This window comes from Rousettus aegyptiacus, unplaced genomic scaffold, assembly GCF_014176215.1.
Source record: "Rousettus aegyptiacus isolate mRouAeg1 unplaced genomic scaffold, mRouAeg1.p scaffold_m13_p_6, whole genome shotgun sequence".
NCBI classification, from domain to species: Eukaryota; Metazoa; Chordata; class Mammalia; order Chiroptera; family Pteropodidae; genus Rousettus; species Rousettus aegyptiacus.
In genome coordinates, this window is record NW_023416309.1 from 57177566 (window position 1) to 57199729 (window position 22164).

General features: G+C 51.3%; 1 protein-coding gene and 1 long non-coding RNA gene across 4 annotated transcripts in view; both read right to left on the minus strand.

Moving 5' to 3' along the window:
- The window catches only part of ADAM12 (ADAM metallopeptidase domain 12), a 262371-nt gene that overhangs the window by 209104 nt on the left and 31103 nt on the right, over positions 1-22164 (minus strand). For all 3 annotated transcript variants that reach the window (XM_016148241.2, XM_036222356.1, XM_036222357.1), the window contains one exon: positions 20270-20406. In XM_016148241.2, the coding sequence (XP_016003727.2) occupies positions 20270-20406 (137 nt within the window). The remainder of the gene's footprint in view (positions 1-20269; positions 20407-22164) is intronic.
- Positions 6598-9396, minus strand: LOC118603814. The gene is made up of 2 exons (XR_004951298.1): positions 8556-9396; positions 6598-6806 (listed from the first exon to the last, which is right to left on the minus strand). It is a non-coding gene; the product is annotated as an uncharacterized LOC118603814 (long non-coding RNA).

Here is a 22164-nt window from a genome sequence, read left to right on the forward strand (position 1 = left end):
CATCGGTGTCTTAAACTATCTTTAAGATTTCCATATATGATGGCTGACACTCGAAAAATAACCAGGCATAAGTGGGCACCAACAAGATGAGATTCAAATGCAGGAGAAGTAATAGGCAATCGGAATTCATCAATAGGAGATCCAGTTAACCGAGTTAGCACAAACGGACTTCAAAACGACCGCGCTGAATATGTTCGAGAAGTCAAAAAGTAAACAATTTTAACAGAAAACTACCACCATATGAATATTCTAACACTGGAAAAGACAACGCAAAAAATAGGTTTGACAGCAGTTTAAACACGGCTAAAGAGAGAGCGAGTGACATGGAAAACAGATCTGAAGAAAATATGCAGAACCAATGCATGAAGAGAGAATAGGATGGAAGGTTCAGAAAGGAGCTTGAGAGCCATCCGGGATGTGGGGAAAAGTCTGCGCCTGTGCAGCCGGAGATGCCGAAGAGGAGGCCAGAGAGAGCACGAGCAACACGCAAGAGGAAAATCACTCGAAATTTTCCAAAACTGGCAAAAGACATCGAGGCCCGTATTGCTCTAAGAACACCATGAATCCCGGGTACTATAATAACAATAAAAAAAAAAACCCCACTCCTAGACCTAACAGTAAAATTGCTGGAAAAATGGAGATGAAGGGGGAAGAAAGATACGACATCTTAAAAGAAGCAACAATAATTGACAGATGACATCGCAGAAAACGATGGAATATACGATAGCACGTAAAGAAAACAATTCCCAGCTAGCGCTCTAGAGCCCGTGAAAAATCCTTCGAAATCGAAGGTGAAATAGAGATATTTTTCTGGCGGGCAAAAATTGAGAGAACTCTTAAGCAACAGATCGCATTTAAAAAAAATACAAAAGCTTTCTTTCCTCAGGCAAAAGAAAAAATTACCTTTGACAGCTACTCGGAGATTCAGAAAGGAATAAAGAAAGGTAACATGTGGGAACCTCTAAATGAATATTAGCGGCACGCCATAACCGTCATTAGGGAGAGAAGAAAAGAGGATGATCCAACGAATGAGTTCACAGGACTTTATGCCCATGTCCGTTTTCGATGCCTTTATTTCTAACGTCATATTTTTCAACCGGAAGAAGGGGATCCCGTGCGCTCGGCCCTTGGCGTTCCTACCTGAACCCCAGTCACTAGAGATACAGTCCAGATTCGCTCTGGCTCTACCCCTCTCTTCGTTGTCACTCATTCATCCAACAGCTCTGTTAACCGTCTCGTTCGCGCCAGGCGCTGTGGGCGGCGCTGGGGCCGCAGAGATCAAGACACCCCTTAATGGGTGAAGAAGAAAAACTCGGGGGGATTAAGCAACTTGCTCGAGGTCGCCTGGCTCATAACTGGCAGAACTATACTCCACGTCTACTTCCTTCCCACAGACTTTTTACTAAGAAGTAACTTGGACTCCCCATAAAAAAAATCACACGTGCATGAGCGCTCGGCTGGAATTTTCCATGTTATTCCCTCCTTGCGTTTCGTCGCCATCGCCAGTCGGCTTTTCTTCTCTGCCTTCCCCACGTCACTCTCGCCCTCTTCGCCATCTTCAAATTATCCCCCTTAACTCTCTTCCCCATGCTCCACGCCTTCGCGGGATAAAACATTGTGAATTCGTTTGTGAGCTGTGCAACCCCCTATTTGCTTAGGTGCCGGCATGCAACGTTTTGCAGCTGGAAAGTTCTAACCACGTGATGCTATAAATCACACGCAGACGCTGTCCTCTCGGGCCGGCCGCGAGCTGGAGCCGGGGTCAGAGGTGGAGCTCCCAGGTGGCCCAGGAGAGAGGGAAGGCGGCTGCTCCTTCCTCCACCTGCCCGCCCCACGCCACCGGGTAGGACCTTGGTGCTGGTGGCCTGGTGAGGGGCGGGGCGGGGAGGGGCATCGAAGCGGCTGCTTCCATGCCGATTCTATCAGCGAGGCTCTTCCTGCTCCCCAAAAGTCAGGACCTCCGAGCTCAGACCCCTTCGCCGTGGCAAGCACTTCGGCATGTATCTGAACTCTAACTTAACAACTCGGAGAGAAAAATGATTTCTATAAAGAAAGGATCAATTACATATCTCCATATAATTCATGGTCAAAAGTCAGCATTTCTGCTATCGATGCAAGACCCCGATTTTATTTACTGCAGATCTTAGTAACAAAGGACTTCTCATATTTTTTTTAAATAGGAAACACACACACACACACACACACACACACACACACACACACACACCCCTAACCTGACTGGAGAATAAAATTCTAAGCAGAAAAATAAAAGTGAACTTTAAAACCGTGATGACAAAGTCTGCATAGGTTGAGCATGTAATTCTTTCACACGTCCACAGCAGAAATGCTGCTGAAATACGAACTTTGCTGGCATATTCCATGACACTCCACAACTATATCACAATGAAAAAGACCAACTTCCGAGGGGACCCAAAGCTTTCTGCCAACAGGTCTTTTCAGCTTTGTCTGCTGAATAAAACCGATATTCAAAACAGGCAACTATTTCCACAGGTCGGTTGAAATGAGTAGTTACTTGCCTGAGATGATTTTGCCCCCCGGGGACATGTGGCACTCTTGATACATTTTGAATTATCATGACTCTGCGAGAGATACTACTGGCATCTATCTGTCCAGTGGGTAGAGACCAGGGATGCTGCTAAACGCCCCATAGTGCACGGGACGCCCCCACCCCTCTCAGCAAAGAGTTCTCCAGTCCAAAATGTTAACAGTTGAGAAACCCTGGTTTTAAATTTTTCTTCATGAATAGCCATCTTTAACCAGATGGTCTATAACTTAATAAGTACTAACAACCCACTGGCTTACAAAATGCACTCTCTCTTGTTATTTTATTTATATATGCAAACAGATGTATTATGTATTTTTTAAGACCACCTTTGAATCGAAGAAAACTTGCCAAAATATAATTACATTCAATCTATGTCAGTGCGAAGCAGTTTCACTCAGCCCGGACATGCTGGTACACTGGAAAAGAGATTAATGTGTATTTAATCCGGGGAGGTTTTCTGGAAGAGATAGTCTTCCGTTCTCGTTTAAAGAGAAGGCAAGGCATGCCGGTGGGAGGAAAGAACTTTAATGTTTCTGAGTCAAATGTGCAAAACCTTGGAGACAGGCAAAAGGAACGTGGGGGCGGAGAGCGGGGTGGTACGGCTGCAATGGGGGATTTGGGGGGGGGTGTGTCTATTTCTGTGAGATCAAGGCTCGCAGGGTGTGACTAGTTGGCAGGGAGATTTGAGGACCGTCACCAGAAGTGTGCATTAAATCCTGAGCAGTGGAAAGGCGGGGACCATTATGAGCCCACTGAGAAATACTCGGAAGACAAAAACACACGGGTCCCCTCTCCTCTCATCCAAGGGGACGTCACGCTTTGTGGACGCGCTTACGTCTTCTCCTAGTTTCAAGGCATGGTTAACACTCTGCCCCCTTAACCTTCGTTTGCAGCCTGTGACCAACGCCTCATCACGCAATCTCTCGCAATTTTAAGGAACACGTATGGGTAGCATGTATCATGACCTTGGGACAGCTTGAGCCACTTAAGAAAAAGTTCAAGTCCAAATCGTGTATAAAAACATCCTGGCCTTATCTAAAATTTCGACATTCTCTGGAGAAGTAACAATCTGTAGCGTGTTCTCCAGAGGGTTTCTCGAGGTCATCCAATTTTGATGCTTAAATCAAATAATCATTTGGCTTAATTCTCTCATTGTTCCTCTAACCCGCCTCCCCGCTCGTCCCGCCCCCCGCCCCCCCGCTTTCCTCATTTCGACTGCTCACTCTGCCAGACTCCGCGAGCTCGGCCTCCAGCCTTGAGACCCCCCCCCCCGTGAGGTGGGGGCGCAGATGTAATCCTCACTAACCGGCTATTGTGATCACAGACAGGCTTCTGCATCCGAGCTCCTTTTGCATGCGATCTCGTGGACTTTGGGCTGAAAACGGAAAGTCAGCATTTTTTTTTTTTAGAAAGTAATTGGTCTTTTATGATATTTTGAGAATGATAAATGGGTTTTAGCAAAAACAGAAATTATTATGATAAAAATGAACACAGAACTCACCCCTTACACGAGGACACTTAGGATAATGAATAGAGGCCCAAGGTACGGGGGGGGGGGGAGGGGTGGAAGGGGGCTTAGAGTTTGAAATGATCTCTATAAATTCAAAGTAAAAGCACGGTTGTCTCCCGTCTAAAGCCAGTTTGTACTCAGCTCTTTTTAAAACAAAAAAGCGCCAAAGAAGAGGATCGTCTTATGCTAAATTAAAAATCTCCACTGGAAAATAACTTTAGAAAGGAAAGAAAAAGGATTTTTAAATCGGCTATACACATATACCCGTACCGAAGACTGTATCTTTCCAGAATTATAAATGTCTATGCGGTGCAGATTTTTGAGTCTTAGTACAGTGACACACTCGCTACATCCAGTTTCTACCAGTCGGCACGATGGCTGTGACGCTAGAAAAGGAGTGACTTACACAGGCGAGGACAGAGGAACAGGGCGCATGGCTTTGGGACGGGCCGCAGGCGAAGGATGACGGAAGACTAGGAACCCAGGAAGGGAGGAGGTGGGAAGCTGGGTGCTGTGTGACAGGGAGGCCCGGGTGACAATAAGGGAGTGGGGAGAGAGGATGATGTGGCAGCTTTGCCCGTGCGACGCGCCGAACACTTCCGCAGACGTGACGTCAAGGCTCCTTTAAGGACGACGTGGGCCGCGGCCGTTTCAGGACACAGAGGCGCGCCCCTCCCCCCGGGGGCCGGGGAAACCCCCATTCAGCCCGGGGTGCGGAGGTGCCAGTTGCTCGTGCTAACCTACGAATGTCACCAATCAGACGACAGCTGGTTTCATTGCTGCCGTCCCTGTGCTGGAAAAGTACAAGCATTCGTACAGCTTCTCTAAGCAAAACTGTCGTTTCCCTTTTGACTAAATTGGTCTTTCGTGATGAGTGGGGATAGTTAAATAGCTGTAGAAATCCGATTAAAAAGACTAATGGAACAGCCTAGACAAGGGTCCCATGCCATTTCCCAAGACAGGTCATTAAATTACTTCCTAAAAAGAGAAGAGTCACACACAGCACTTTTTTTCCACAAGATACTCATTCGGGGCAATTAAGAAGGTCTTATCTCATCCCTAGCTCATGGGAATCTTCTGAGGCAAAGTATTACGCTGTGAGCAACATTAGGGAGTGTGGTAAAGGGAAATTATTTGTGTGCAACAGGACAGGAAAGGAAGCAATGTGCTTGCATCCTGGCCTAGCCACACATGTGCTTTGAGACAGACTAATCAGGCACGGGAAAGCCTCTTCCCCGTTGCGGCTTAGGCTCCCGGACTCGCTGCTTCTAACTGCGAGACCGCCATCACATTGATACTTCAAAGTGGCTGGTTCACGCGAGGATGAAGATTCTAGGCCAAGGGCAGTTTTTAATTCTCTCACCATCAGATATCATTTGGCAGTAGGCTACGAATAAGTTAGAGAAGTGTATTGCAAATTCCATAGCCTTCCTCAAGCCGGCTGCCTCCAGAGATCAAGCCGTAATGTCTTAAGATGTCCATTATACGTAATAACTTAACTTCTTTCTTACGTACTTAAGTGGTGCTGGTTATGTGTCATTCTTGAGAGAACTGAGGAAATACACAGTCAAATCACGTTTTGACTCTGTGGTCAGATGAGAAAGTCTATGCCTCACACACGCACCATCGATCAATTAATCGACCAATCAATGAAGACAAAATGAAGAGAAAAAGGTGCAGGAAAAAAACCGAAATACTTAAAAAAAAAAAAACCTACGTTAATCCAAAGCAAAGTAGAAAAAAGTGAACATAAAAAGACGGCAGAGTAGAAAATAAATAGCGACCCCTTCAATAAAGCTAACTATGTCAATAATCACATGAGATGCGAATGATCCAGATCGATAACAGAGGCAGTCAGAGTGCGTGGAAAATGAGACTTAATCGCATGGTGTCAGAAAGAAATATACTTTTAACATAAAAATGCAGACAAGTTAAAAGTTAAAGGGTGGGAAATGACAGACCGCAGAAAATGAAGTACTATTTGATAAACTGAATTTCAAATTTTTAAAATTCTGCTCATTGAAAGATGCAATTAAACATTATAAAGTTAAGCCACGGAGTGGGGGAAATATTGGCAATAGGAAGGGTTTACATCTAGAATACACACCTAACTATTACGTCTTAGAAGGACATAAACCACCTCTTTGAAAGTGGGCAAAAGTTTTCAAACAAGTCTTTACCACAAATAAGAGCTGTCTGAATGGCCAATAAACGCACAGAAACATGGCCGGCCTCACTGGATGCTCAGGAACCGCGAAGTAAAGACACATCGAGGTGTTGACACTCGTGTGCGAGGACGGCCGAGAGAGAGGAGGCCGAGAACACGCGTGCCCGCGGCAGTCAGAGCCGGGACGCGCGTGTGTGGCCGGCAGGAAGGCGGAGTGGCTCGACTGCGCTGGAAAAGGACGTGACTTCTTAGAAAGCTGGACACGAACTCAGCATTCGAGATGGGAGTTCCGCGCCTAATGTTTTCCCAAGAGAAATTAAAAAAAAAAAAAAAAAACATGTGTCTATACAACAATTTACACAGGGATAATCATAACAGCTTTATTCTCCATAGCTCAAGACGCGAATCGGCCCACATATCCGTCAACATGCTGTGGAATATCCAACGATGAGTTACTATGATGCCAAGAACAACACAGATGAATCTCGAAAACGTTGTGCTTATCAGAGGAAGCGAGGCACAAAGGAGCACATGTCGGACGAATCCGTGCGATATGTAAATTTCTAGAAGAGAGAAGTTAGCGATTAAAAAAAAAAAATAGATGGGAGCCAGAGTTGAGGGGAGAGCTTGATCGCAGGGAAAATTTGGGGGGTGATGAGAATTGTCAATCATCTTTCATGGGCGTATACATCAGTCAAAATTCATTGAACTGCACACTTAAAACAGGTACTTTATTTTGGTTTTATCTCAAAGTTTTTTTTTAATAAATCGCCACCGTGATGCGGGTTTATCTATCTGATTTTAGTTCTAGTAATTTCAGTGGTGCATATTTTGAACAAATTCTAAAGGAAGTTTTTGAGATTAAAGGGAAATGACTCCAAACGGAATTATGGCAGGTCCCTCTTTTCATTACGAAATTTCTCTCTCTCCTTTTTCTTGCATGTCTGGTTATTTCGTATTTCATGCCAGACATTGTATATGAAAGTAGTACACAGGTTCCGGATGATATATCCCACCAGAGAGAGGCAGCCTTTCTTTCGTGGGCAGACTAGACGAATGTGGTAAACCCCCCACCTGTCAGGAGCTGAGCTGGGTCGGGGCTGGCCCGGCCCGGCCCATCTCTGTGGGTGCCCATGTCTCGGGGGAGATCCCTTCAGGCCCTGAGAGTCTGGAGGGTCGCCATCCTCTCATTCCTGAAAAACCACAAAAGAGGTGCGGTTCTACCCTTTGAATACTCACTCTGTAGCCTCCTTACCCACATAAATTTAGAATCTGGCATGACGGGGAGCTCGATTGTGTGACAGTTACAAGTCCCGTTTTTCTAGCTGGGTCTTGTCTCCTTATCACCAAGAGAATGGGAAGGTTTCCCTCGGCCTTTCCCACCCAGCCCCCCAGCGTCCTAAACCACATCAGAACCAAGAGGTAAATTTATATTAAGAAGTCAAAGGAACTTCCAACAGCCCGGACTTCCCTTCACTGCTTTAAACATCCGCCCCGGAAACCTTGCTTTCGCTGTTCATTTACTTAATATTTCTAAAAGAGTATAAGAGCGAACTTTTACGCAGTCACTATTTCAAATTAATTCACCTTTTGAGAAAAATGGCATTTTGACTGCTTTTTTCAAATCTCGATTTCTCTATTTGCAGACATGCCCTCAAAGTTTAAAAATATTCCCTACAAGTTGGCTGATGCCTGGCGCGCTTTGTAGTAGACATCTGAACGCCTCATCGCAGATAAGGAGCATTATCACCCCGTAGTTAGCAGCTGCCAATAACAGCTGTGACACACGAAGTCCTTTTAACGTTACTTCCACAGCTGAAGGTCAGATCTTATCGCCTCTTAGTCCTAGAAGGATGCTCATGTCAGCTGCCGTGAGGCTTCTCCTGGATAACTGGAGGGATGTGTTCATGCGGCAGACTAGACATCAGCCATTTCTGCCAGTCCCAGCACCCAAGGGGCTCCGGAGGGGGGCGGGGGGCGGATCACCTCTCTCACCCTCAGTCCTGGTGATTGTGGCCGACTTCGACTTCCTCCTCCTCCCAGGGCCCAAGGTTGGCATATGGCCCAGCTTGATCGGTCACTTATTCCAGCGGTCCTCAACCTTCATGACACCAGGGACCAGTGCTCCTGTGAGCATCCAAGGCCTGATGACCCGAGGCGGAGCTGAGGCGGCGATGCTGGCGCCGGGGAGCGGCCGCGGATGCAGGTGGAGCTTCGCTCGCTCGCCCGCCACCCACCTCCTGCGCGGCAACCTGGCTCCTAACAGGCCACAGACTGGGACCGGGGGTCAGGGACTCCTTGCGGTTACTTACTTCACTCTTCTGACGACACTGATCATTTCAAATGTTGACACATGACCCAGATTAGCTCTGAGGGACCCGGTTTGGGGACTCCCGCCTCCATGGCTAAGGAAGACGATGCCCGCACTGGGGCTGGAGAGGAGACAGCAGACCGAAGTCGGGGGCAGCTGTCTCGCCGCCGTGGTGACTGGGAACAGAGCCAGTGGGGGGGCCAAGCCGAGCGACTCAGAGAATGCACGCCAGTTTCGAGGACATTGGTTGAGTCACTGGAGCCTATTATGTCTGAAGCCAGGAAATACCCCAGGAGTTTTCAGACTTGTGGTTAGAAAAAAACTCCCTTTTTGATGGAAGCAGGCTTCAGCTCGTTTTCTGTCACTGGTAACCGAGCGTCAGTTTATGCGTTAGATAATTCTCAACAAGCGATCGTCACCCTCCACCAGAGTCCACTCCAAAACAGACCGGTGCGTCCAGTCCAAAAGGTGAGATGCCATTCGCGCGTGCCGACTGCGTTACGGAGTGCGAATCCTTGCTTAAAAACTGGCTCTCTCACGACCCGCATGTAGATGTCAGCGGGCCGTGTGGCTGTCAGGGAGAAGCCGGGAAATGCACGTGTGGGCACCAGCAGCTACACAGAAGGGCCTGCCGTCCAGATGCAGACGACGTGGGAAGGAAGGACCCAGGCCTGGGAAGAGGACCAGGGCCGGAGGGGGGGGGGGGGTCTCGTGACGGTGGCGATGTCCGAGAGTGCGAAAAGCGTCCAGAGAGAGAATGCAGCGACCGCGAGGCAGACAGAAGCCCGAACCCTGGAAGTCCGTGGGCGCGGAAGGCTGGGGAGGAGAACAGCCACCGCGGAAGGAGCTGGGGGAGCGGTCGGGGGTGGGGGGGAGGGAACAGGGGACACCTGCGACCCGGAAGCCCAGGGGCAGCCACTGGAAGAGAAGGGGGTCGCCACCTCCAGAGAGCCATGCGCCGCAGACCCCGGAGACCGAGAGAACGGCAGGGACTTTACGAGGATGCCGCTGACCTTGCCAAAAGCTGTTCCGGGCAAGCGGCAGGGTAGAACCAGATTGCACCTGTCACGCAGCAAATCCAGGGTGAAAGTGCAACCCCAAGTGCCATCGGCTGCCTCTGAGACACCTGGCGGCTGCGGTGGGGGCAGACGGGTGGGCGCACAGAAACTGGGGGTTAACGCTAAAGGACACGAGGTCGTGGCATCGTCTCCGATTGTAAGTCACCGTTTAGGATGCCAGTCTCATTGTCAGCGGATGGTACAAGAAACTTACACAGTAAACAAAAGTGTGAGGCGCTACAGTGCATCGCTCAGTACATTTACGTCAGTCATAAAATTATCGAGAGCTGAATCCTGGCCGTTGGGTGAGAACTCTCCCAGACGTGAAACTGTGCACTATGAAGAGAATGCTAAGGCTTTGCCCAGCGTCAGCGGTATAAGGTCAGGCAGCGCGTCCTAGAAAGTAGAACACCCTGTCACTTCTACCAGTGACGCGGACCAACCCTGACTCAGCGTGGGAGGGGGCGTCAGAAGGGCGAGGATCCATCTGAGAAGCTGTTGATCACGAAGCCAGCGTAGGAGATTCGACCCAGAAAATTCAAAATATGCTAATTGGGAACAAAGTCTCCCACCCTGGAAATAGCAGGACATTTTAAGATTTTACAAAGAACGGCCGAAGGCCCCAGGAGACCGCGTGGAAGGGACGCAGAGAACGCGGAGGCCTCGCCGACACCAGCTCCTTCGAGGTGACGGCCCCACCCACCCAGATGCCGCTGGCGCGTACCACACAAGCTGCTCTGCTGGACCCTGGGGAACGGCGGTGAGCACAGGAGGTACGTCCCTGTCCTCCCGGAACGGACGATCCCGTCGGGCAGGCGGGTTTACGGCGGAGACGCAGAGAGCTTCAGCCGCCGCGTGCGGAGGCGGGTGGTGGGGGGACCCGTGGACAGAGGCAGGGACCTGTGTCCCCAGCGGGGCTCCCAGGACTCTCGTGGACAGAAGCCAGGAGGAGAAGTCAGTCGAGAGCGAGAGGAGATGGCAGGCGAGGAAGAGGGGCCCGCCCATTGTCCCGGACAGCCTCGAGCGGAGCCGTGGGCCTGCGTGGCGCGGCCGGCTGGCGGCTAGGGAAGCCGAGGGCGGGGAGGGGTTGGACCCGCAGAGACGCATGTGAACAGAGCCACAGGAACACGGGACAGGAACCACCTCGCTGGGGAGGAGACCAGGTGTCCCAGGAGGCACAGAGCAGAACCCGGCTGAGGGCGGTGTGGGGACCCAGCAGGGCTGGGCTCAGGCGCACCAGCCGGCCCGGCTGCCACTCAGAGCATCCTCTCAGTGGGGCCTCCGTCAGCCTTCTGCCTCTCGTCTCGGACAAACTTTTGGGAGCACCGTCCACCCACAACTGGTACTCAGCCAGATCAATCAAGAGACAGGACGTGTATATCGTTAGGGGCAGAGATGTGCCGAAGAGTTCGTCATTTATAGTGATATTTTTAATAATTTGAAGCCACAAGCGCCTAAGGGAAATGCTCGATTGTTAAACTCGTTGTGAAAATGATTTTTGATTTTTTGTGGCATGCCTCGATCTTAAATAGAAAAGCACTAGACCGGAACAAAAGTCTAGATAAAAGTAAACGAAGTTCCTGAGGAACAGGAGCCTCTCACAGTAAACACGTGTCTGTGAGGACCTACTACGTGCCACGCACTGGGAGGGACACCGAGGATACTGACCCGAGCAGGGCACGGCATCTGCCTCGAAACCCGTAAGACGCCCAGCTGTCGTGTGCAGGCCGTGATGAAGGTGCCGAGTGCCTGGCCGAGCCGACCCGCGCTCGAGGTCCTTTCTGGGTACCTGCCCGCTAACCAGACGCCGGCAAGCGGCGTGAATGTGAGTTTAGGAAACACTATCTGTCTCAGTCTGCGTGGGCTGCTGTAACATATAGACCAGGCGGCGTAAACAGCAGACATTTATTCCTCACAGTCCTGCAAGCCCAAGACTGGCGCCAGCATGGTCAGGGTCCTGGCGAGGGCCCTCGTCCTGGCTCGCAGACGGCCACTTATCACTGTGTCTTCACATGGCAGAGACGAAGCTCTGGTCTCTTCTCTTATAAGGGAGCTAATCCCACGTAGGGCCCCGCCCTCATGACCTCGTTTACACCTAACCGCCTCCCCAAGACCCCTCTACCTCACGCAGGGGGTGTGGGCTTCCACACACACATTTGGTCCATAACCAGCCAAACAGAGGATGTCCGCGCGAGTCACACTGTGAAGACACTGCGTGGTAAACGGGCGGGAAGGACTATGTAGGAGACCCGTTCAGAGCCCAGCGGCAGGAAGGGGCCTCTGGGGACCATAAGTGGTTGTCGTGGGTGAAGCCCAGAGTGAGGAAAATGGAAGAGGCCCGGGAAGGTTTGGGTCTCATTCTGAAAGAGACCGGAGTCACGTCACGCAGTTCCGAGACACGGTCAGCTGTGCGTGGAAGAAAGACTCGTCCCTCGGCAGTAGGACGGGTTCGAGAGGCCGCAGACCGAAGGGTCCGTTAAGACGCGACTAGGAAGACATGCCCTTGAAAACCAGATTTTCCGGGAACATTTCATGGCACGGGGAGTATAAATAACAACAATATCGCACACCGTGACCGTGACGCGGGCCGGCCACGGCAACACCATCTTATTAAGCTTAGCAACAACCCTCTGAAACAGGTACTCCGGAGGTTCCTGTTTTTAATGGAGAAGCAGAGATTCAGGGAGGTCATGTAAGTTGCCAAAGGTCACTCAGCAAGGAGGCGGCGGTGCTGGGTCTGACCCCTGACGTCCAGCTCCTCGTGGCCAGGCTACGCTGTAAACAGCTCAATGGCCTCGGGGCTCGGAAGCGCTGGGTGGGTAGGAGGGGTCCACCCTGCCACTGGACCTGCCGCTCTGCAGCCTGAAGACAGCTCCGAGCCAAGGAGCATCTGCCAGAGTGACTCCGCCAGGAGTGGCCTCTTGGGGGCGCGGGGCTCCCCCTCCCCCGACCCCAACTGCACAGCGGGGCTACGCTTCTGCCCGTAGTGGGAGTGCGGTGATTTGGGGAACGGTGTGGGTGTGGTACCCTTTGTTTCAAAGGGCCAAACTCTACTTCCCCTCCCCACGTGGACATGAGGAATGCCGACCGAGCCCTTCCGGGTCGGGGTTGGTTCACGCAGCGGCTGAGATGTCTCGGCCAGAGGCACGGAGGCCGGGAGGCGGGCAAGGCGCCCATGGGTCGCACTCCCGTCCTGGATTCGCCTTCACCGCGGTGATGCTCTGAGTTTGCGCGGGGTCTGCACCGCGCCAGGGCCCCTCGGCCAGCTGCCTGCTCTGGTCCCCGCGCAGCCTGCACCCCGCTTTCCGCCTCTTGCACAACCTACCTATGGCCTTGCTGCCGCCTTCCCTCCCGAAGCAGACACTCTAGTTCAAGCCTCTTCCAAAACCACTGCCCTGGACGTCACCTACCCACTCACCCCTGGCCCCCGCCCTCGGCTTTCCACGGCCTTCGGAATGGCATGCTGGCTTCTCGGCAGGGCGTCCCAGGCCCAGCTCCACCTGAAAACCTCTGTCCCCGAGCCCCAGGCCTGCTGGTGTCTGCAAGGAAGGCGCTTAAGAGTCATCTGTGAAAACAGAGACGAGGGCGCGCGCCGTTCCCCACGCTCCAAGCGCGGGTGACGCCGAGTGCGGCTCCAAGTCTCGGCTGCGACCTTTCACGTAAGGGACGGGGACCGGGGGCTTTCGCCTGGCCGCCCCGATCTGCACGGGAGCCAGGACTTGTCCCTTAATCAATGTTTCTTCCCATTTGATCCAGAAATCCAAACAAGGGAATTCTCGGGCTAGCTACTTAAAAAAAAAAGAAAAGAAAAGAAAAGAAAAGAAAAGAAACAAAAAAAACAGTTAAGTTAGTTCGCCGTCGTGGCTGCAGGAATTTCTCGAGCGGAGCCGCCTCCGAGGTTAATGGGTCTAATAGGCCAATTCTGCGAGCGCAGAAACGCTGGGAATCCGGAAAAACGGGCGCTCGTCGCTGGCGAGGTTTCCCTGAAAAACGCACACGTGCCGTCTGTGAGGCTGTTCACCTAACGGAAAGCGAATGTTTCCACAGCTTCTGGACATTCGTTCCACAGGGAAAGGTCTTCGGAGCTTCTCCGGTGCGTTTCCCCACCGGCCGGGGTCGCCGGCCAGTGTCGCCGGCCAGCTCTCCCCCCGCAACGCCCGCCGGCGCCGGAGGCTCTGTCCGAGCCCCCGGCCCTGCGACCCGACAGAGATGCGCGCGGCCTTTTCCTGTGTGCCTTAAGAACACCCTTCTGTCCTTCCCAGCGGACGGCCCCTGCTCGAACCCGTCTGGGTGACCGGAGGGCGCGGGGCGAAACCGCACTCTCCTCGCTCTCGTCCCTGGAACCCGCAGAGCGGGTCTGGGCGGTGCCCGTGGCAGCTGCACCCCCAGAAACGCTTCCCGGCCGAACCAGGCGAGCCTCAGCACCTGCCGACGACGCGGCTGGAGAAACCGGGCCCCGGGACTCCACCCAGACGGTTCTGGAGACGAACCCGCACCAGCTCCCCTCCCCCCTTACGAAGGGGTCTACGGAACCAGAATCCTTAGCTCTTCCGAAACGGCCCAGACGCAAACACGGCACGACAGCAAACGCCCGCTCCCGGCAGCCCACGTGAGCGAAGCCGCACACACACGGCGGCCAGCGGCCGGCCGACCGGTGGCTCCCGGGGCTCGGACGCCTTCCCACGTGGTCCACTTACGACGCTAAAAGCAGCAATAACTCTTGGCAATGCAAACACATTCCTATTAGCTGAAGAGGTCCGGCCAGAGATTATATGCCCCAGTGGTCTCGTTTCGAACTGTAAAAGACGGGTCTAGATTTCAAAGGAGCTCTGATAGAATTCTCTACCCCTGGTGCGCTCTTAACTCCTCCTTAGGTTTGTTCTCAGGAGTTGACATTTCCTGGAGCCTGAGCAAACTTCGAAGCCATCCTGAAATTAAATGGCCAGTGTGTGTGTGTGTGTGTGTGTGTGTGTGTGTGTGTGTGTGTGTGTGTATTTAAGGGGGAAATCTCTCTAGCACCTAGAACACAATGGATTTTCAATAACTCTTTGTTGACTAAATGAATAGACAGAAAGAACTCAGCAATTTTTACCCCTGGAAATTTATACGTCAAAAATCTTAGATGGAATGCCCTCGAAGGGTGCCTTGCTCCCAGGCAGGGCCACCACCCTACACAGGAGACCAGGGTCGGCACTGCCCAGCCCACCCCCGACTGGCTGGACATGCACCCCCGATGAGATACTCAGGAGACACATATCGGACGAACAAATTGAGAGATTGTTAAATCTCTCAAAGGTCTAATACACCGTTTTCAAATGGTAGAATGTGTTTCCCAATGACAGATGTATTTAATGAGGTAGATAGTACACTTTATTTTAACCATTTCTGTTCCTTTTATGTGTTTCAGAAAAAAGTAAATATGTACATCACGTGTGTCAAAAACTATTACGTGGAGCTGCTTCTGAAATGCTGCATATGGGTCGTGGGTGACCGAAACTGGAAACCATGTAAAATGTGTCCCTTGCATATCCAAATTTGGCCCTACTAATCCCTCGGCGATGGGGAAGAGTGCACACATAACGGTTCTGGATTTGGGCTGATCCGTCCCCGTATCTCAGAGGTGTCCCCTGGGGAGATGTCTGCTGAGGTAAGACATGCCATCGAGGCCAGGGACCTGAGCCAAGCTGAGGGCTCCCATGGGAATGGGGAATCCAAACGGGAACGCGACCCACATACCCTGGTCTCATTAGCTCCATGCTCTCGCCAACTCTGTTTCGGGTTTAGGACCAAGTCTTTAAATTATACGCTTGGAAAATTAGTAGGTTCGAGCAAAAAGAAGACCCTCGGTTCCTTCGGTGAGTAGCACTTACCTGTGGAAATGGTTACGCCAGCAGAATGAAATCATTTCGTGTGCCGCTTTCAGAGAAAGGTCAAATTAATTTTAAGTAATTAGTAGAAAGGCAGCCTCGAGGCACGACTCGACTTAGAGAAACTAAAAAGGCAGAGTTAGGTCAAATGCTGGAGAGTTGGGAATTAATTTTTTAAAAATAACATTTTAGGGAAGAGAACATAATGTTTGGGTTCGATTTCAAGAACTGATTCATTTTACTGAAAATAGTCATTCTTCTTTTTTGACCTGGATAGCCATCAAAGGCCAATTCCTGCTGTAATCTCTCTAGGACAGTGTTTAGATTTCAGTGCATCCCGTGAAAAGGCACGGCATGCCTCCGCGACGACTCGGCATCTAAGACTTGTTTCTCTAAGGTCTAGCAGGAGCGCGCGCACCTCTCTCCCGACTCGGTCAGCCGAGGAGACCAAGGAGCAAGGACTCTGCTGTGGCAGTGAGCACCCTGGTGCCCGGGTCTTGGTCTCTGGGACCATCCTCCAGTGAACCCGGGCCCCTTGGAGGAACGGCCGACTTTAGCACTGGGACGGGAAATATACAAGATGAACCCGGCACATCTTGGAGTGAAAGTAAGACAGTGCTAAGAGCACGTGCGTGCGCACACACATGCGCGCACACACACACACGCGCACACACACGCACGGGTTAAAGGCGCACAGAAGCCAGTGGAAAGAACCCCAGCGGCCAAAGCGTAAACACGTAGAGCAATGACATAAACAAAGCAGTACTGGATGAGAACCCAAAACATAACATAGATATCGATGCATCTCGTGCCGATATGAAGAAATGACTGAATGGCTCTCCGTGGGGCCGGCCGTGCAAACACACCCACGCCGGAGAACAGGACCGCGCCCGGAACGGAGAGGCACACGTGGGGAGTTGTCCCAGATGAGACATCAGCGACCACGGACGTGAAAAACGCAACATTCTACCATGCAATGAAAGCCCTCCAGATGATTTAGGAGCACCCATGTTTGGCAGAGGAGGCCAGGAACACTTAGACAGTCCAGGTTTTCAGAGGGCGGTTTGCCAATTTTCCACAGAAATGGAGAGGCTGTGAAGGCACCCTCTGGAGTGTGAATACACTGCAGACCTCGCCGTTTGTCTGCTCTGTCTTCTGAAGCAGCCACAGCCGTCTCCACGCAGTGGGTGACCCGGGCCTTGGGCACAGGGGAAGGTCCCGGGCCAGCTGACAAACCTTTTGCATTGCTCCGCTACGCACCAAGACTCTGCCAAGGGATGAGGGCATAAAGCTGAGGCCACTTCCCCCAGGGAGGGCATAGCTGGCGGGAGAAGCAGAAATATAAACCAGCGAAGGCTCCACAGGGTGATCCCTGACGCAGAGCGGAGCCCCAAGTCGTGTGGAGCTAGGGTCTAAAGCCCTCACCAAGGCAGAGTCTAAATTTGTCTACGATTCGAGTGCCTTGGTGCGCTTGGTATGACTGACTGCACATCACAGAGATGCTCGTGGCTGCAGAGGACAAAGGTATGAGAAAGGCCAGTGTGGTTGGTGACGTGAGAACGGGCTTCAGGAATGAGTAAGACTCGGGGGCACAGGTGAAGAACACGGCACATTTAGGCTGCCCCCGAGGGGCTGGGAGTCGGGACGGCCCAGCCTGAAAGCACCTTGGGCATCACACAGAGGGACCTGGTTTTGAAGGCAGGTGTCACGAGAAGCTTCTGAAGGATGTGTCATCCTCATGACTCCGAGGGAGAGGGGGGATGACAATCTTTTTCCTAGGGGCTATTAAACAGAGAACATGGGCGGGGGGCTGTGTCCACCTTGGGGCGTGGCACGTTTCAAGTAATTGGGAACTTTCAACTGGAGGCCCCTGGAATCTGTTGGGTGTCAGTGACCCATCTCAGGGGCCAAGGCGGGGGGCACCACGTGGATTTTAAGTCATTGTGTGTTCGGACAAACGGTGAGCTTATCAAGCAAAACGGGCCCGACGTAGCTCTTCACACGCAGCAGGAACGCAAGTGTGTTGGCTACTGTGATGGTCGTTACTCCCTGAGCCCCTGTCCCCTCCCTGCTATAGGTGGACCCCTCGGGAGGCCACAGGAGTGAGTGACATGGCCAGTGGGAGAGACTGTAGTCAGAAGTGGGTCTAGGAAGAAGCTCAGGGGAAACCAATAGTTACAGGACAAAACCAAAAAGAGTAAAAGCGAGAATTAAAAACACATGGGGAGAAACGAGAGGGAACAGGGTTTCCTCGGGAGCCAAAGGGAGCGAGAACTTCGAAGGAGAGTGAATCAGTGTCAGATAAGTCAGGTAAGGAGCGAAAGGCTCTCTCTGGCTTCGGAGAGCGCGAGGCCCCCCGCGGCCTTTGCAGGAGCAGCTCGGGTGACCGCTGGCCGTGGGAGCAGCTGCCAAGGCCGCAGGGCGAACGGGGAGGCGGTGAGCAGCGGCCACGCCACCCTCTGCGAGGCTGGCCGTGGAGGGGCGGACGGGCTCGGGCGGGCCAGGGGGAAGCGGGGCTCAGCGCTCTCGGCTGGGAAGCCGCGCGCACAGGCCCGAGGAGCAGAACCCGCCTCCGCCACCTCCATCGGCTGCCATTTGACACTTGACATTTCGAGACCCGAGACCCGCCCGAGGCCGAGGGAGGCTCAGGTTTCACGTCCTAAGGCCTTTGCCTTTTTCATGTTCCATCCTGAGTCCACAGTTTCATTCTCATATGAGAAAGCGGGAAACGGGAAATTTCCTGGAGCGGCCCAAGGCTGGGCTCAGCGGAGGTCACGATCGGTCACCTCGCGATCGGTCACCTCACGGTCGGTCACCTCACGGTCAGTCACCTCGTGATCGGTCACCTTCACGTGTCTTCCCTGGGTCCGGGGTTGATCTTTTCAAGACATAAATTGGAAATCGGTCCCTAAAGACAATGTAACCTTTCGATATCACCTTACATTATGTGGTAGTTGCTAGTTCCCACCGGATTTTTACATCGTTGTTCCATGTCATTCTTACGATGACCCTAAGTAGGGGGAAAAGCAGATAGTCCGATCCTCCTGGTACTGACCGGACCAACAGCAAGCAAACAAACGATGCGCACCAGGTCACATGCTCCCCGCCTCCCACTTCAACAAAATTCTCAGTGGCAATGATGGCTTGTTTCTTCATTTGTAAAGGACATAATGATATCCTATCACATATTTCAGAGAGACAGAAAGACAGAGAGATAGAGAGAGAAATTGCATATACTTCGGCCTAAAGTAGCCGCACCAGGTCGACCAGCTCTCCTGTGCTGGCTGAAGCATCGCTCTCCACCAGGGTCATGGTTCTAACCCATGTGCTCCAGAGAGCACGTCATAAAAAGGAAGGTGTACCGGCCCGTTCCCATGGCGAGGACAAGCCACACCAGGTTGTCACCCTGACTCCCTCCTCCGCCCACCCCCGGTAAGGTTGCCAAATCAAATATAGGACACCAGAGAAATCTGGATTTCAGATAAACGGTGAAGAATTTTTCATGTAAGCACATCCCCGAATATTGCATGAGACTTATACAAAAAAAAAAAAAAAGCACCATTTATCCGGAGTCAAGTGCGACGGGGCCCTCTGTGCTTCTATCTGCTGACTCCGGCGAGTCCAGCTCCAGAAAACCTCCCGCGACAGCTCCGCCACCCAAGAAACGTTAGGTGTTTCCATATTTTTGTATCGTTAATTAGTGCCCATAGATATTTTTTAGACACGCTTTCTTTATAAAATACTGCTCTTTTTCTGCATCTAACAAATCCTGTCTCATTTGGCTGATTAATAGCACGACGAAATGGTCTTCAGTGTCTTAAGTTTTTCTTCTAGGAAACGTCAGAGCCTCAGTGATCGACTTGTACTTTGTGTGTTCAATTCGCGACGGTCTCCACGAAACAGAAATATTCCAAAAGTGAAGCTCTGGCGTTTAAGAGCCTTTCACCAAACTCCTGGCTTTTTTGAATGCTCACTTTCAACTGAGAGCATCCCTAGAAAATCAATTAATGATGCAAATCGTATTATTACCACTCACATAAAGGTCCTTTCAGTGGCTCTTCCAGAAAGCTACGGAGGATTTTCACAGTCTCGACTACTCTTAAAAAAAAAAAATCTGTTTTCTATTATGAAAAAATAACCTAAAAATAGTTCCACATAACACAAGGACAAAGCCATCTGTATGAGCTCTCCAAAGAGCTCATATTTCTATAGATTTTTATCACTTTCAAACTGTTCCAACAAATTCTGAAATTTAAGAAAGTCATGTAGATTTGGCGGATAAACTCGTCGAAATATTTAATTTAATCATTAATATTTTGATTATTTTATAAAATTCTTTTACATCAGATCAAAATGTGTCATAGTAAACAAAGTATAAAACTGTATTATCACTCATTAAAAGCTTTTTTAAAAAAAAGTTTCATTAAAATGTTCCTACCAAGAATCAATTGATAAAACCAAAATGTTGATAAACTAGCCATTAATATAAAAAAGTACCCAACATTTTTTGGGGAAAAAAAATCTACAAAAGCATGTATCTGGACACATAATACCTGGTACGTGTTTGAAAAATACCTTTCAGCAGATGCAAAAGACACCAGTCATTGGAACTCACACATCGAAATCGGTTTGTATTTCATCCTTATAAGAATCAAGATTTCACTTAGAGGAGGTTAAAGTTAGCATTAAAATAAAGACAAAACTTGAATGAAAGAACGTGAGGGCGGTACATGTGATTTTAAAACTTCGGCTGCTGCAAAGTCAAGAAAAAGCAAAAGAAGAAGCCAGACCTTTGAGTCAATGCCGTTCTTTGGGGTCCAGAGGTCTCCGTTCATGAGAGAGGCGCTGACGACTTCGTACGCTCCTGTCTGGTCCCTCGTCCAGGCCTGCTGCGCCGAAGGTGCTGAGCTGCTCCCCAAGGTCACCCCTGCATCAGAAAGAAAACAGTCAGGAAGAGTTTGGCATCACAAGCTTATGACATAAATAACTGAGTGAAAATACTGAGTCAAGCATCATGATCTGTTCGATCACAATACGTGTGAAAAGTGACCAAGTCTCTGTCAACCTAACTGTAAAATTTGGAAACTCAAAGAAAACGAAAAGCTAAAAGTTTCCCTTCAAGACTTAACGGCATGTGCTGGGTGATTATCAGAGCCAACGTGTGTAATTTCGTCCTTCCATGAGGAACCCAAATGCACAAGCAGTGACTTTTTAATGCTTTGCTTGAGGTCACCTCCCTATGAAAAGTGTCAAGGCTTTCGCTGCATTGAGACAGGTGCATTTGCTTGAGTGGCAGTGAACGGGTCAAGCACGATACCAGCCCTCCCCGGCCGGCTCACGGAGGCTGATTTTCTAGGCTTCGGTGAGTGAGTCTACAGACAAAATTAATTTGCCAGTTCAGACGGACTAGACCGGTTTACGAAAAAAAAGAATTAAGTCATTCAACGAATGATGATACAATCTTGTTTCTTGGGGTCCTGTCTGTCCAGCCTGTTAATATACTGACACAGGCCCAATTTAGCCCAATTTCCATCAACGATCCTGAGGGAAGGTATAATGTCCTTCCCTTCCACAGAGCGTATCACTTTCTTAAGAAACATAGCGACTTCTCTGGGCTAACTCTCCTACGAGGTCACGCTGCTGCCATTTGGTGTGGCCACAGTGCGTCCCTCAAGGTAAGGGGTGGGGGTGGCTCCCCTCGTGTGTTACCCCCCGTTTCTTCGACCAGGACTCTTAATTTTCAGACCTGAGTCATAATAGCACAGTTTTAAGTTACTAAGGAGTTCGCATTTATTGGGCACAAATGGTATTGAAATTTTAATCCTAGACATTTTACAGTTCCCCAAATACTTTTCAACCCGCACTGTTTTATCATTCTCGATGTGGAAGTCTGCTGTTATATTCAGGTTACAAAAGAATCCCTTCTCCGGTATCGACCGTCTGACATGGCCTCTCTGGAAAATTCTCAAGCTGGTCACAAAGCATTTAGGGCTCCCGGGTGTTGAGAACCAAAGGAACAAGGGTGAAGCGAGAGCTGGGACGTCGGCCAGGGGCAGAGGGGGTGCGCTGGGCCCCCCGGCCACGTGGGGAGGTGGCGGGGGGGACCGAGCACGCAGGCAGGCAAGGACAGGAGGACTGTGGTCCTCAGGGCGGGGATGAGCTGCGTCTTCAGGGCTGAACCCACGTCCAAGAGAGGATGAGGGTGCTGGCCGTGTGAGCAGAGGGGGCCGGCTCCGGGGGGGGGGGGGTGGCAGCTGCGGACGCTGGTGGAGGGCTGGCTGGAGGGAGCCATCTGAGCGGAGGACACTGGGAGTCCTCGTGCCAGCCGCAGAGGGACAGTCACTGGCAGTTTGGAGATGGCGACTAAGTGAACCTCACCCAGTGGCTTGACTGCGCCCTCCTGTGTGCTCCGAGGGGGCGCGGCCGCACCGCGAGCGGGGGCCTCGGGGGCAGACGCCCCCCGGCAGCAGCGCCAGCTCCACCGCAGGTCTGCCGCGGACCGGGCCGGCGGTCTGCACACCCGCTCCTTCCTTCTTCCTCTCGCTCCCTCGATTGGCAGCCACCGATGAACTGCCTCTACTGTGACGCGTGGTCTAGGCCTGGCGCCTTCCGTGCAAAAGGCCCCTCCTTTCTGCTGCAGGCCAGCACCCCGCCCCCCATGTCGCCGGGAGCCAGCCCCTCTGCC